We start from the raw sequence: 15,834 nt of genomic DNA on the forward strand, positions 1-15,834 counted from the left end.
GATTGCATACATGGAGAAGTAATGATGACCTCTAGTGGTGAACACTTGTCTATTTTCATGGCCGTTGCATCCCAGTGAAGTGACACTCATTGTGGTCAGATGGCTTCTTTAATAAAGCAACAATATGGGGATAAGGGGGTGGTAATCGAAAAGGTTATACTTAAATAAAATCAAACAATTTTCATTAAATAAATCCTGTATCCTCAGGTATTTAAATGAGAGGTCTGTATTAGCTCCTATTATAAACTGTTTAAGTAGGGATAAAACTGGAAAAACCCACACCAGTAGTGGCTGAGAGTGAACACTAGGTTTTTAATCACTTAGGACACAGTGCTGTTTCTAGAGGACGGGTAGGGGATCTTTATGCTACTGTAGAATTTTTTCTGTCCAATGCGAGTATGCAGAAACTTGACCCCACCAAGCAAGCCCACCTGGTTGGAGTGGCATAGGCCTGCTTTTTGCTTCCCGGTCCTACTCCCTGGACATGGAGGTTGGCTGGGATATAAAGGGATGAGATTCCTGTTACATGGCAGGTTTCAGAGGAACAGCCGTGTTAGTCTGTATTCGCAAAAAGAAAAGGAGTACTTGTGGCACTGATCCACTGAGTAGGGCTCCCACCACTAAGGTACAAAGAAATGGGACAACACCGATAAGCCTGAGGCCATCAAACTGGGCAGCTGCCCGTGCGTGGTGAGTTCCCTTATGGACCTCCCTGGACAGACTGCGCCCCCTTATGACTATCCTGGGACAGGCGGCCGGCCGCGTGCCCTGGGGACCCTCACAGCTAGCCCAGGACAGCTGTCTCCAACAGGCACATGCTGGGAAAGCCCAGCCAGGTGGCAGCCCCAACACTGAGCGCACTGCTCTGACTGCAGCGGGGCCCAGGGCAGGGGGCCGAAAGCCATTAAACAAAACGATAAGCCCCGTAAATGATGGAAACCACTTCAAACCCCGGGGGGGGGGGAGGGGGGGCTCCCGCACCCCAGCACCTCTGCCCAGCCTGCACAGCGAGCAGCACGGCTGGGCAGGAGAAGGTGGCCCGGGGAGGGGCTCAGGGGCTTGTAGCGCAGGCCTAGTGGGCCACGCCTGCTTGCAACGTAGGGTGCGGGCAGCGCCCAGAGATGCAGGAAGCTCGTGAGGGAGCCGCACTCACCTCGCTCTGGGACAGTAACGGCGGCAGCGCACCGCGCGCTGCGTTTGGAACCTTATGGACGCTGTAGCCCCGGTGCATGTTGGGCCTTGTAGTCTTAGTGAGCCCAGGTGCATGCCGGGCTTCGGAGTCCCTACGGCCCTGCGTTCTGCTATGTGACGCTGCTGGCTGTGGCGAGGGTAGGGGGCGTGGCGGGGCGCGGCGCGGCGCGAACCCCTGGAGGGCCGGTCCTCGTGCAGGCCGGTGATGAACGGTTAAGCCGACCCCTTCCTGCGTCTCCCTGCTTGCCGGCCGGCGAGAGGGTTCCGAGGCGGAGTTCGCTTTCCTCGCGCCCATCCCGGCTCCCGGAGCAGCCGGGGGAAATGCCCGAAGCCACCCGGCTCGAAGCCAGCAGCGGGGACGAGGCCGAGAGCCCCATGGAGAGCGGGCCCGCCCCGGAGAGCAGCCGCAGGAGGAGGCACAAGGTACCGGCGCCTTTTGCGTTGTCAGGCTGCGTGCGACAGGGTCCCGGCGGCTCTCTGGGCAGGCGGCCCCGGCCCGTGCTGTGCGGCTCTCGGCTCGGGCGCGCGGCGAGGGCCAGCTTCGCCGGGGCTGCCAGCCTGCCGTGGGGCCGGACTCGTGGGGCGCAGCCTGGCCAGGTTGTGCGGGGCGGGGCGGCCAGTGCTGTCCCTGCTCGGCGTCCCCAGCCTCGCGCTCGCCTGGCGGGGTGGCGGCGCCTCTTGCCCGGGGGGATCGCTGGGGCGTCGGTGGGGCAGCGTTTCCTCCACAGCCCGCTTGTTTCTGTTACCCTGTGGCCGTGCCCCAGGTGGCCGGTCCCTCCCGGGCCCCTCCGGCGCTGGTCCCGGCTGCTTTTCCCATGCTCACTCTCTTCTCCTTGTTTCTCTTGCTCTTTTCCACGTAACTTTCCCTTAGCAGTGTTGCTGTGTTAACACCTTTAGTTTTTGGTGTTACACCCAGGCAGTGTTTCCGTGTGCTGGCATTGTTGTGCAGGAATCGGGACTTGCATTGCACAGCGATGCCTAGAAGCACTAGGACAGTAGAGCCGGATTTGGGGTAAAAATCACATTTTGTCCCTTCATTTTGTATTCTCCTCTGAAAAAAACAAAACTGTGCTGAGGTATGGATCCTGTAGTCTGTTTCGTGACAGATTCTCCTAGGGTTTCTTACTTCTCATATTTTGGTACTGTTTACTGCCAGAAACAGTAGACCAAAGTCAAGTCTGATATGGTAACCCTATGTTTGTACTTCACAACAGAGTATATGCTCACCTTTTTAAAAGGGATGAAGTATTTTATAGTATCTGTTACAAGTAATCTAAAAAAGAGGGTAAAATTTTAGGATTAAACCATGATACTGATCTCTCTGAAGTTCTTTAATGGGTTGCAAACTACTTTGTAAAAAAACATCACAGGTGTATTATGGTTTGAGTTCCAAATGAATGGAAAGTGTAAATTCTTTGCAAATAAAGTCAGAAAAATGCATGATGGGATTCCCCCCCATAACCTGAATGAGTCTGTTTTCATACATACCCGTATGCAAAAGCTGCCTTTGATTTTAACTAATATGAAAACAAGTTTTTACAGATGGATAGAGAGTAACCAATTCCTTTCATTCTTGGAACAATTACATGTTTTTACAATTTCACAAAGCCTTGGGATGGTATGAAAATCTGCAGTTTTATTTTAATTGTGGTTTCTTTATTACTTAATAGAAAGATAAAAAAGAGAGAGAGTCTAAACACCATGATAAATCCAAGAAGAGGAAATCCCGAACAGAGGAAAATGGGCTGTCTGAAGATGACCTTGAACCTCCCAAACTCAAAAAGATGAAGGAGAGAGAGAGAGCAAATGGAGATACTGGGGAAAGAAGCCCAGAGCACAAGAAGAAATCTTCCTCCCTAAGTAATGGAGTCACCCCCACAAAAACACAGTGTAATTTCAGTGAAGCATCAAGTGGAGAGTGTGACAGCGAACCAGAGCAGGTGCAGCTAGACACTGGGTTTTGCTACAGTTAGGTTTAGCTCCTGTATTACAACATGGCTGAGTTTGGAGGAAATTCTCTCTCATAGATTTATTTTTCAACATTTGTTTTTGTGTAACCAATGTAAAGGATATTTAGCTTTTACTTAAATTACAACTCGGGCAGCTGCAAAACTTGAAATGTCTGAATGCTCAAGTTTTGTATTGCAGCGTCATATGTCACAGGAAATCTATTGGTTTAAAATTGCATAGTAATAAGACGTTAAATATGCTGCTTGAAGCAGGACTTCATTTCAAGTTAATGACACACTAACACGGCTTCCTGACTGAGGCAGTTCAGTGCTGTGGGTAAAAATTGCAGTCAGGTAGTACTTTAAGATTCTGTATTAGTCATTCGATATGGATGCAGTTGCCAGGAGTCTATTTTAATTGATCTATCTTGAATATAATTAATGTTTACAATAAAGTAACCTTGAGTTGATTCTAGCTGAAAACTACTGTATATATATGTATATGCTCTGCTCTAAATGTTTGTGCTTGACTTAGTCCTCCAAAATCCCATGAGAAGAACTAGACTGATTTTAAAAACGAAAAATCTTTACTGCAGATTAGTTCCCCAAATTTACCCAACCATAACAAGAGTTTGTGCTTCTAAATGTAATGTGCTTATTGCTGAAAACCTTCTTTTGGAAGGGTGGAGAGAAGCAGTAACTTCCATGTTTTTTTCTGTTGTTTCTTTATAGTTTGTTTTTCCTTGCTTGAGCCCCATTTGATGTGAAGTAGCAATAAGGTTAGTGCTCATTAGTCCTCTTGTGGAGAGAGACTGAACCTTCACAGAAAAATAGGCTTGTGACGTTTTACTTGGTACCCCTCGCAGAGCCCTGAAGTCCCCCGTCCTAGCTTTCCTCAGAATTCTGTGTTGTAGCCACTACATCATCAAAACTGTATTAAAATGGCATCATAATCTGTGGAAGGCATTGATATTAGTGAAATGTGGTTCATGTGCTTAAGGTTTGAAACTAATGCCTTAGCACTGCACCAGTGGTACGCTAATCCAGGGAGTAAGAGATGGCGTGGAATCAAACCTGACTTTTGCTTATTCCGGTACAAATCACTAGCACCGGGCCACCAGTAACTTTGTTTTTAAAAATAAACATCCCTGAATTAAACTGAACAAGTACTGGAAGCCCTAGTTACGTGTAACTTGCATCCATTGAATTTGTAGTGGTTACAACACAGAATTCGGAGGAAAGAAAGCTAGGATGGGGACTTCAGGGCTCTGTGAGGGGCACCAAGTAAAACTTCACAAGCCTATTTTTCTGTGAAGGTTCAGTCCCCCTCCACAAGAGGACGAATGAGTGCCAACCTTGCTATTTCACGTGCATTAGATAGAGAAGATGTGACTTCCTAATGTAAGTTTTAAATCCATTACATGGAGGTCACACAAGGCAGTGGTGTTCAGTAGTTAGAACAAGAGGTTGGATTTCAGGACCTTGCATTGTGGTCCTGAGCCTGCTACTGAAAAGCTGACCTTGGGACAAGTTATTTAACCCTTTCTGCCTTAATTTTCTTACCTCTGAAATGCTCAAGACTTATGTGCAAAGTATTATTTTTACCTAACAGGAACTGACTGCAGAGCAGAAGGAAGGTGCTTTCTCCAATTTTTGTATTTCCAAAGAAACTATTGAGCTTCTTCGAGGTAACTTTCTTGTCATAATAGTTTAATAGTAAAACTGACAGAACAGAAGCATCTTTAATTCTGTTTGTTGATTGTGAGGAAAAAGTAGTAATAACCAGGAAATATGATGTGTCCCCTACCCTTATGTATGCAAACGCTGTTGTCACACTTCTGGTGGTACCCAAATGGCATGTTATCCACATATGTTGTCCCAGTCAGCCCAGCCTTTATGCTAGAACTTTAACTAACATAAACCCAATATCAAGATACTGTGGCTTAAAATTACTTTATTCCATTTACAGAATAAGAATTAATTCCACTGAAATTGAACTAAAAGTTCTTACTTCAATACTAATGAACAAATTTATAACACAATATTTGTATGTAATATTATAACAAGATCAAGTAATTCATAAACTACTGGTTTAAATCAAGCAGTACTCAAGAGATTGAAGAAATGGGTGGAGAGTAGTGCATACATAGGGCAGCATAATTCTTCTCTGGTGGGAAAGTTGCTGGGTAGGAACAGAATAATCAGTATCTCTGGGAAGGCAGTGTTAGCAAATTGGGTGAAGTGAGTCCAAGAGCCTTACTGAACTGGATTCTGAGACTAAGTAAACTAGAGAAAGTGTGCTAGTCCTGCTTTTTCTGGGGATGGTGTCTAGTCTGCTTGTGGTGATCTGCCATGTTCAAGTTTATACACCTCAAGCACCAAACATAATGTACTTATCAGCTCACTGGACCTTTTAGCAAAGTCTTATTCGACTGTCTCACAGCTCGAGGTGTAACGTACCTGTTTCCTGTGCAAGTAAAAACCTTCAAGCACATATATGATGGCAAAGATGTTGTAGCTCAAGCTCGAACTGGAACGGGGAAAACGTTCTCTTTTGCCATTCCCTTGATTGAAAAGCTTCAGGGAGAAATGCAGGCGAGGAAAAGAGGCCGCACGCCAAAGGTAAATAAATGATGCAATAGTGAACAAATTCTGATGTCACATTTACCGTATTTTTCTCAGAGTGGTTCAGGTTTTTAGTCGTCGGTGAAAAAGTATTCTTAAAGTATGTGCCCATGTAGATTTTGCTGTAGGTGTGCATGTGCCTGAGGTCCTGTCTCTTGAACAGCAGTGTCAGTTGGGGCCACACATGCCACCTCATGCTCAAGTAGGAGGGGGTAAAGGGTGGAGTGGCTGCAACCATTCTTCAGTTATTCAAGCAATTGCACATGGGCATTCTACTCTTGAGGTGTGTTTTTACCTCGAGCACTGTGCCACAAGTACTCCTTGTTGTCAGAATGTTTCCCTTAGTAGTAACCAACAGCGCAGCTCAAGCACTCTCCGCTGCCCCCTGCCACTGTGTGCAGGTATAAAGGGCGAAGCTGCATCTGGCGTCCTGAGTTCCTTCTTACTGCCATTGACAGTTGTTGGAATTTGTCTTGCTTCAGCAGGCTCTTTCAGCATCTAGTTGTATATAAATTCCTAGTCTTGGTTAGTAATAACATTTCGTTTATTAAAGTTAGTTTCTCAGGTCGCCAATTTCGGGGTTCCATTTGTCGGTACTGAGGAATGCCTTAGTGACAGGGCTTCAAGCCCTATATTTCATCTAAACTGATGCCCATGCGTTATCCACATTCTAGTTGTTCAAAGGTGTCTGGCTGAGTCTCGCATTAGTGATTGGTGTGAGACTTGTAATGATTTCAAACTGAGGACCAAGAAAGTTAGAGAGGTCAGGCTAAAGTTTCTTTTGATGGAGACCACCTTCAGAGCCGCCTTGGTTGGAAAGAGTGTTCAGCACTTGGGCTTCTGTGAGAAGTGCACGTCCGATGTTGGTTGAGTCCTGGCACCGCTCATCCTCTCTGGTGCACAGAAAGAATCATAGGAGTTCCAAGAAGAGGAAGACAAGCTTTCCCACCAACTCCCACTTGGTGTCTTAATTTTGGGTGAATGAACTGAAATGAAGAAAATATTCTCTTTGCACCTGCAGAAGTGACTACTGCTGTCAAAAGTTGGTTTAGCGCTTCAACAAATTGCAATTCCAGGTGCTTAGCAGTGACTTCCACCAGTTCAGTGGTTTGACTTTCTTCAGAAATTCAGCAGCAAATATGTACTGCTTGAATATTTTTTAATTTAAAATATTTTAATAGATTGTATTAAGTTTAGGTCTTAACACAGGTTGTCATTGCTGTAATTTTCTATGTGAGGTAGCAGTGTCCTTTACAAGCATGTAAAATGACCTTTGTGATTTGATGAGGCCATAGGAATCTTGAACTGTGCTTAAATGCCATTTCTTTAAACCTGCAACAATTACAATAGAGGTGTGTCAAGGTTCCTCCCCCACTCTGAACTCTAGGGTACAGATGTGGGGACCTGCATGAAAACCCTCCTAAGCTTATCTTTACCAGCTTAGGTCAAAACTTCCCCAAGGTACAAAATATTACACCCGTTATCCTTGGAATGGCCGCTACCACCACCAAACTAATACTGGTTACTGGGGAAGAGCTGTTTGGACGCGTCTTTCCCCCCAAAATACTTCCCAAAACCTTGCACCCCACTTCCTGGACAAGGTTTGGTAAAAAGCCTCACCAATTTGCCTAGGTGACTACAGACCCAGACCCTTGGATCTTAAGAACAATGAACAATCCTCCCAACACTTGCACCCCCCCTCTCCTGGGAAATGTTGGATAAAAAGCCTCACCAATTTGCATAGGTGACCACAGACCCAAACCCTTGGATCTGAGAACAATGGAAAAGCATTCAGTTTTTTACAAGAAGACTTTTAATAAAAAATAGAAGTAAATAGAAATAAAGAAATCCCCCCTGTAAAATCAGGATGGTAGATATCTTACAGGGTAATTAGATTCCAAAACATAGAGAACCCCTCTAGGCAAAACCTTAAGTTACAAAAAAGATACACAGACAGAAATAGTTATTCTATTCAGCACAATGCTTTTCTCAGCCATTTAAAGAAATCATAATCTAACACATACCTAGCTAGATTACTTACTAAAAGTTCTAAGACTCCATTCCTGTTCTGTCCCTGGCAAGAAGCAGCATACAGACAGACACAGACCCTTTGTTCCTCTCCCTCCTCCCAGCTTTTGAAAGTATCTTGTCTCCTCATTGGTCATTTTGGTCAGGTGCCAGCGAGGTTACCTTTAGCTTCTTAACCCTTTACAGGTGAGAGGAGCTTTCCCCTGGCCAGGAGGGATTTCAAAGGGGTTTACCCTTCCCTTTATATTTATGACAAGGTGTAAATATACCGACCTAAATGGAAAACCTCTGTGGCTTCTTGACAGACTCCAAGTGAAGGAACATCTATTTTTAACTCTTTCTTCCTTCTGTGTAGGTGTTAGTTCTTACTCCAACTAGAGAGTTGGCAAACCAGGTAGCCAAAGACTTCAAGGACATCACAAAGACACTCTCAGTGGCTTGTTTTTATGGAGGAACGGCATACAATGGACAAAGTAAGTAAGGCTTCTGTTTAATGATTGATCTGGGATTGATTGGTAACATTTGAAACACTGTTCTCTCTCCAAATAAATAATTTTAATCAGAAACTGAAGACTCTTAAAGACACTAAGTAGCCTACTCTGTCCATCTGTGCTAGGAAAACAAGAGGATCCTTAGTAAAACACATAGCTGCCTTCCTTATTCCAGGGGTCTTGGACCTTTTCCAGATTGACTTAGGTGTTTGAGAGAGAGGAGGACATTTCCTGCTATGTGTATATGAAAACGTAGTTGGTCCTGTTTCTTGTAAATAACCTTTGTCTTACAAACATCAGCAAAGTAAATCTCAAAGTGCAAGATGTTAAGTCTTAAAGCTGTCAGTGGAGATGGCATCTTTGCAAGTAGCTGGATCTCTTATGAGAGGATCCTTACATCCAGGAGGATGGAGGAAAAATTCTATATTATGGTAATATTAGTTTTTTATGGATGGTTGTGAATGGATAACTAGGGTGGAAAGAAGACACTTCATTGTTAATGGATTATGCATCATGGGCATAGCTATTGGGTTTGGCAGAGAGGGAGGAGGAATCCTGTTTTTCTGTAGGATTTCAGGAAAGGGGGTGGGTTAAGTGACATTGACAGCAGCGTGAAGAAAAAATATTTCACAATGCTGAGACCATTGTGTTTCCTGTCTATCCTTTTGTCAGTTTTTTTTCATTCCCCTTCTCTTCTATTTGGGAAATGAACTCTGACATAAGACTTCAGTATTTCTCAGCTGTATAAATTTTCTGATCTTTGTTCAACTAGAACATTTATCAATGCAGTATTGCCAAAATAGTGAAAGTGATCCTGTACTTGTAAGCTGCTGCCATTTTCTAAACTCTTCTGCTCTTACATGTATCTTTACTAATTTTTCTTTCAGTTGATCTAATTCGAAGTGGCATTGACATCTTGGTTGGGACCCCAGGTCGAATCAAAGACCACCTTCAGAATGGCAAGCTGGATCTTTCCAAACTCAAGCATGTTGTCCTGGATGAAGTTGACCAGATGTTGGACATGGGCTTTGCTGAACAAGTGGAGGACATTTTACGAGTTGCGTACAAGAAGGGTAAATTCAGAATTTAAGTGAATAGTAAGGAATATCATTACTAATTAGATCACTAAAACCCAGGTGGTTGCATATGGTGTTATAAAACCTGTAAATCAACTATCTTGTGACAAGATTAGTGGCAGTGAAAACAAATGAGTTCTATGGAAACCTACTTGGGATGTCTCTAGGTTGTGTACTATAGATCTGGAAATCATTCTTAGAATCTTCAGAACCTATAAGATGCCACACTCCAGGCATGGTCCAAGTCCATCTGCTAATGGCAGGTAGATAACTTTCCCTGGCACTTATCTATAGGCTGAAATAGAAAGTTGGAGCTCCTAAGCAGTGTCAATGGAAGCTCCCTACTCTAACCCTTCTCAGCATGTTAATGGGGTCTGGACCTCTCATCAGGCTAGTATTTAATCTTGAAGATAAACTCTTCCTCTTTTTGAATCGTTTTTTTTCTCCCTGTATCTGTAATTGATCTGGGATTAGGATTATCAAGCTATCTGGAGTGGCTCACAAACATGGGTGCCAATGTCAAGGCAGACTTACAAACCAGGGCATAAACTGGTTTTGTTCTATAATTAGATTTCACCAACCTAGTGTCAAATGTGAACTCTTCGAGTGCTATATAACAGCATTAGCATGGAGTCACAGACTGTTCCCTTGGGCACTCTGGTGTATCTTGCCATCCAGGTAAGCCTGCCTTTTAATAGATGGTCCCTTACACCAAAAATCACAACAATTTTCAGGTTACTCCCAGTCCTAAAGGACCAGTTACTCACTTACCCTAGATCAATTTTACCCTGGATATCTCAAAAAAGATGACACTTGTAGCCAATCTTGTAATAGACTAACTAAAGATTTATTAATTCCTACTACTTTTTCTTAGTTGTTTATATGATTAAAGTAAGTAAACATACACACAAATTAATTAAAGCCTTAGGTTTCAAAAAGTAATAGAAGCTGCTGTAATGTACTGCCTCTACATGCCTTTTAGGGCTAACCCAAGCTAAGTAGCTTGTGGATCCCTTGATTATACTTAAAATATTGCCCTCTCCAAATTCCAAGCAGCATAATAATACAGTTCCTTCTGGTCAGGGATTTTTATTTCTATACCCCCAAAGTTCAAACTGATGGGAAGAGGGTGTGATGGGTTGCACCCGCCCCCCTTTCAGGGTGTCACCTGATGTACTGGGTTTTCAGTGGACCCACCTGTTCCACCAGCTTGGGCTCCCTCACCTTGTCCTGTTGTGTGTGCATGCATGCGTGTGTGCGCGCGCGCACACACACACACAGGTAGGGACATACCCAGCTGCAGAATGACACCAATACTGAAATCAGTGCTGCATGGGAAGTCTTTCGGGTAGGGAATTGCCCAGCACTCAAGTGCACAACCCCTCTGGAAAATAAACCCAAAATTATATTGTCTTGCACTGTTTAGAGATCTATACAGCGTAAGCTCATGAAATTCGCTCCCTCCCTCAATGTGGAGAAAGATATGCACAGCTTTCCTCGTCCCCTCCGCCTCCCAGTTATGAATTGCACAAAATGTGTTTTAGAATAAACAAAAACAAGTTTATTAACTACAAAAGATTTTAAGTGATTATAAGGGATAGTAAACAAATGAAAGCAGATTACTGAGCAAATAAAACAAAACGCGCAACCTAAACTTAATACGCTAAATTAACTGGTTAATAGTAGCAAATTCTGACCCTAAATGTTGTTTTATGCAGGTTGCAGAGTTTCTTGAAGGTAAACTGCACTGGTTGCAGCTTAAATCTCCAGGTATTCCTTTCACAGGCTAGACTTTCTCGCCTAGGCTCAGCCCCTGTTTCTCCCCCACCCCCCTTCAGCTTAGTTCCTTTGTTTCTTCAGGTTTTTTCAGTAGTCTTCCTTCTTGGGTAGGGAGGCAGTGGAGAAGAACCTAGATTAACTCACTCCCCAGCCTTAAATAGGATTTGAATATGGCAGGATTCCTTTGTTTTCCAGTTTGACTCCCACCCCCTCCTAGTGAAAAAGTACTAGCAGTCCAAAATGGTTTCCAGTAGCAGGGGACATGATCACATGACCTTGCAGTGTCAAAGCAGCATTCCAGGAGACTTCTCAGGAAGGAGGGAGATTAACATCTTCAAAGTCCTATTGTCCTTCCTAATGGCCCATCGGACTGATTGCATACTGTCTGTGGGCATTCTCCAAGTGTAAACACAGTTGTAATTGTTACATAGTTAATATTCCTAACTTCAGATAAAGAAATTATACATGCATACAAATAGGATAATCATATTCAGTAAATCATAACCTTTCCAATGATGCCTCATATGACCCATCTTACATAAAACATTGTGACGTTCCCATCTGGTGTTATCCTGACAGGTGATCTGCTATCCTTGACTCTGGGAGCCAGCCTTACCCTGCTCTGCTGTGAGAATCCCCAGTCCTGGGCTGTTCACGCACAGCCTCTAGCCTGTAAGATGCTCCTTGAATTGTGCAACTGAATGACACTAGCCAATATCTCCGGTCCCAGGCACAACCCTAGGAACCTCTATTTGGCAGCGTCCAATTTTGCCCGCTGGATGCTGCAAGCTTATGAGAGTTTGTTGGTTTAACAAAGAATTGATACGTACCAGGCTTCTTATCCCAAGGGGAGCCTCTGACACACTTCAGACCAAATGCACTGCTTCAGGTAGAATAAACAAACAGATTTATTAACTACAAAGATAAACTTTAAGTGATTATAAGTCAAAGCATAACAAGTCAGATGTGGTCAAATGAAATAAAAGCAAAATGCATTCTAAGCTGATCTTAACACTTTCAGTGTCCTTACAAACTTAGACGCTTCTCACCACAGGCTGGCTGGTTGCTCTTCAGCCAGGCTCTCCCCCTTGATCAGTGCTTCAATCGCTTTGTATGGTGTCTCTCGATGTAGGTGGAAGAGAGAGAGAGCATGGCAAATCTCTCCCTTTTATCGTGTCCTTTCTTCCCCCTTGGCTTTGCCCCTGTGTCCCCTTCAGAGTGGTGAGCATTACCTCATTGCAGTCCCAAACTGACCAAAGGAAAGGAGGTGACTCACTCAGTCCAACAGATGCTTTTTTTGCTGCCTAGGCCAGCGTCCTTTGCTCCTATGAGGCTGGGCTGGGTTTCTCCCATACCTGCCCTGATGAGGTGTGAACTGCCTCTCTGCTCTTGGAGAGTTTTTGTCTGGGCTTGCTTTAAGCCATGAGGATACATTTTCAGCCTCATAACTATATACATGAAATTATAACCTATAACGTTACTATAACAACAGTGTTCAGTGCATCATGAGCCTTCTGAAGACACCCGACATGACAAACTTTGCATTGGATACCACACAATCATATTATAAGGATGAATATGGGGGTGCAGGGTATTCCCTTGAAGCACAGAGTGTCACAAACATATCTTAAAAAGAAAAGGAGGACTTGTGGCATCTTAGAGACTAACAAATTTGAGCATAAGCTTTCGTGAGCTACAGCTCACTTCATCGGATGCATTCAGTGGAAAATAAGTGGGGGGATTTATATAGACAGAGAACACGAAACAATGGGTGTTACCATACACACTGTAACGAGAGTGGTCAGGTAAGGTGAGCTATTACCAGCAGGAGAGCGGGGCGGAAAACCTTTTGTAGTGATAATCAAGGTGGGCCATTTCCAGCAGTTGACAAGAACGTCTGAGGAACAGCCAGGGTGGGAATAAACATGGGGAAAACAGTTTTACTTCGTGTAATGACCCATCCACTCCCAGTCTTTATTCAAGCCTAAATTAATTGTATCCAGTTTGAAAATTAATTCCAATTCAGCAGTCTCTCATTGGAGTCTGTTTTTGAAGTTTTTTTGTTGAAGAATTGCCACTTTTAGGTCTGTAATCGAGTGACCAAAGAGATTGAAGTGTTCTCCGACTGGTTTTTGAATTAATTGGAATTAATTTGCAAACTGGATACAATTAACTTAGGCTTGAATAAAGACTGGGAGTGGATGGGTCATTACACGAAGTAAAACTGTTTTCCCCATGTTTATTCCCACCCTGGCTGTTCCTCAGACGTTCTTGTCAACTGCTGGAAATGGCCCACCTTGATTATCACTACAAAAGGTTTTCTCCCCTGCTCTCCTACTGGTAATAGCTCACCTTACCTGATCCCTCTGGTTATAGTGTGTATGGTAACACCCACTGTTTCATGTTCTGTGTATATAAATCTCCCCACTGTATTTTCCACTGCATGCATCCGAGGAAGTGAGCTGTAGCTCACAAAAGCTTATGCTCAAATAAATTTGTTAGTCTCTAAGGTGCCACAAGTCCTCTTTTTTTCTTTTTGCGAATACAGACTAACGCAGCTGCTACTCTGAAACATATCTTAGTTATGCCATATTCATATCATAAGCATATCTCTATGAAGAATATGGGCCGTAGGGTCACAGAGGGTTTGTGCACATCCCCTCTTCATGGATGTGTGGGGGAGCAATCAACAAAATCTTTTGTCCACTGATGTTACACAATGGTTTGTCTAAGTCTTAGTAGGCATTTTTTGGGCAGATGATGACATCTCTTGTGGTAAACTAGTATTTCACACTTGGTAATGCTTCTCTTCTGACTGAGGGAGATTGGGGGGTTTCTAGTTTCATAGCAAACACTTTTATAGTTACAAAGCAAACACTTAAATATTACCTTTATAACAGGGGTGGCCAAACTGGCTCGTGAGCCACATGTGACTCTTTTACCATAAAGTGTGGCTCACGGAGCCTCCCACTCTTCCCTGGTTCTCCATCTGCCAGACTGGGTCGGGGAGCTCGGGACCTCTGCCTTGCAGTGAGGTGGTGGGGTAGGGGTTTCTGCCCAGTGGGGAGGAGGGTCTTGGGGCTTCAGCCCCATGGGGTGCACCTATTGTAGCTTGGGGCTTCAGCAGGAGCAGTATGGGGCAAGTGTGCCTTGGCTCTTGAACTTCTGAAGATTGTTATATGCAGCTTGGAGGGTCAGTAAGTTTGGCCACTGCGTCTTATAAAATCATAACAGATATAAGTGAGATTAATGCATGCAACAACTCACGAGCATTTCATAAAGTCCAAACACATTCTTATCAACTTAACATCTATTTTAACAGGTGAGCCAGACTGATTTCCAGTTACACATTTGTCAGTGTTCAGTGAGGTCTTGGCATGAGCAGGCACCTAGACTGCCAGTGTCACAAATATTACTTTTGTCTTGTGTGAGTGGCAGAGCAGCTTTCTGAATGGTACTAGTAGTTGGATGTTGCTAAAGGTGTGTTTTTTTTTGTTTTTTTTTGTTTTTTTTTTAAACTTAAAGGAAAAAGTGGTGCTAATGATTTATGGATTGGTCTGGTGGCCTGGTAAGCTATAGTCTGCATAAATACATGGAGTTTTTACCTCCCTTCTTGAACAGGACAGCTGCACGCTTACTATGAGGGTGGAGGCAAAAACACCTTAAGTTGCTCAAAAGAAAGACCCTCTTCTACTTTACTGACATGGATCAGTGTTAACACCCAAGGGAGGTACATTTTAACTCTACTCATCTGGAAGTTGACTCAAAACTGAGCACTTTTCCAGAATGTTTGGGAAAAGAGTACAGTAGCTTAGAGTACCTCTTATCATGAAGACAACACAAATATAATGTCCATATTTCATATAGCTGAGGCTATCACAAGAGTACATCAGGCAAATTTGGCCTGAATCAATATGCCACTTTCATGATCTTGGTATCTAAAATCCTAAACAGATTGTTCTGTTTTTAAGATTCTGAAGACAATCCCCAGACATTGTTGTTTTCTGCAACTTGCCCACATTGGGTATATGATGTGGCTAAGAAATACATGAAATCCAGATACGAACAGGTTGACCTCATCGGGAAGAGGACTCAAAAAGCTGCTGTGACTGTAGAAGTAAGTAACTTGGCTAGTGTGGCATATTTTTATTTCCCTTTTCCTTTTTTCCATGTTGTGTATATTTTATTGTGGTATTAATTTGAAAATACATCACAAATATATCTTTTTTTCTTGGTATAACTTGGAAAGATAGTTTTGAAATGTAATACTCTTTTGGTACAGAAGTTGTTACAGCTACTCAAACTGTTTTTTATAAATGTGGAATGTCTATATTTTTCCTCCTGAAATAGCTGGTGATCTTACTCATGACTAAAGCAAAGTTAGTTATTGAACACCATTCTCTTTGTTGTTACTTTGGCTGTTTCTGGTCTTAGCATGTACCTTTACTTTTAACCCCCGCCCTCCACCCTTAGAAGCAGTAGGCTTTTTATTAATTTAGAAATCACCTAGTCTTCTGGCTGGAAGTATCTGCTTTCATAGTGCCACTTCAAACACTGCAAGGTGTGCCACCATATTGAAGACACTCTTTGATATGCATTCCAATACCACAGTGCTGGACACAGTATAAACACTTAAATATTTAAAAACACAAACTAGTTAAAATGTTCTTTACCTGACGAAGTAGACACTTCCAT

The 15,834-nt window shown here is 43.4% G+C and overlaps 1 protein-coding gene across 1 annotated transcript in view; it reads left to right on the forward strand.

Annotated features, from left to right (window-relative positions):
* Nucleotides 1-1,316: 1,316 nt before the first annotated feature.
* LOC125640543 (nucleolar RNA helicase 2) overlaps nucleotides 1,317-15,834 on the forward strand; it is a 29,670-nt gene continuing 15,152 nt past the window's right edge. The window contains exons 1-7 of the mRNA XM_048859163.2: nucleotides 1,317-1,614; nucleotides 2,862-3,131; nucleotides 4,753-4,828; nucleotides 5,584-5,762; nucleotides 8,149-8,266; nucleotides 9,172-9,357; nucleotides 15,111-15,256. Coding sequence (XP_048715120.1) covers nucleotides 1,513-1,614; nucleotides 2,862-3,131; nucleotides 4,753-4,828; nucleotides 5,584-5,762; nucleotides 8,149-8,266; nucleotides 9,172-9,357; nucleotides 15,111-15,256 — 1,077 coding nt within the window. The 5' untranslated portion in view covers nucleotides 1,317-1,512. The remainder of the gene's footprint in view (nucleotides 1,615-2,861; nucleotides 3,132-4,752; nucleotides 4,829-5,583; nucleotides 5,763-8,148; nucleotides 8,267-9,171; nucleotides 9,358-15,110; nucleotides 15,257-15,834) is intronic.

The sequence above is a fragment of the Caretta caretta genome, chromosome 7 (genome assembly GCF_965140235.1).
Source record: "Caretta caretta isolate rCarCar2 chromosome 7, rCarCar1.hap1, whole genome shotgun sequence".
NCBI lineage: Eukaryota > Metazoa > Chordata > Testudines > Cheloniidae > Caretta > Caretta caretta.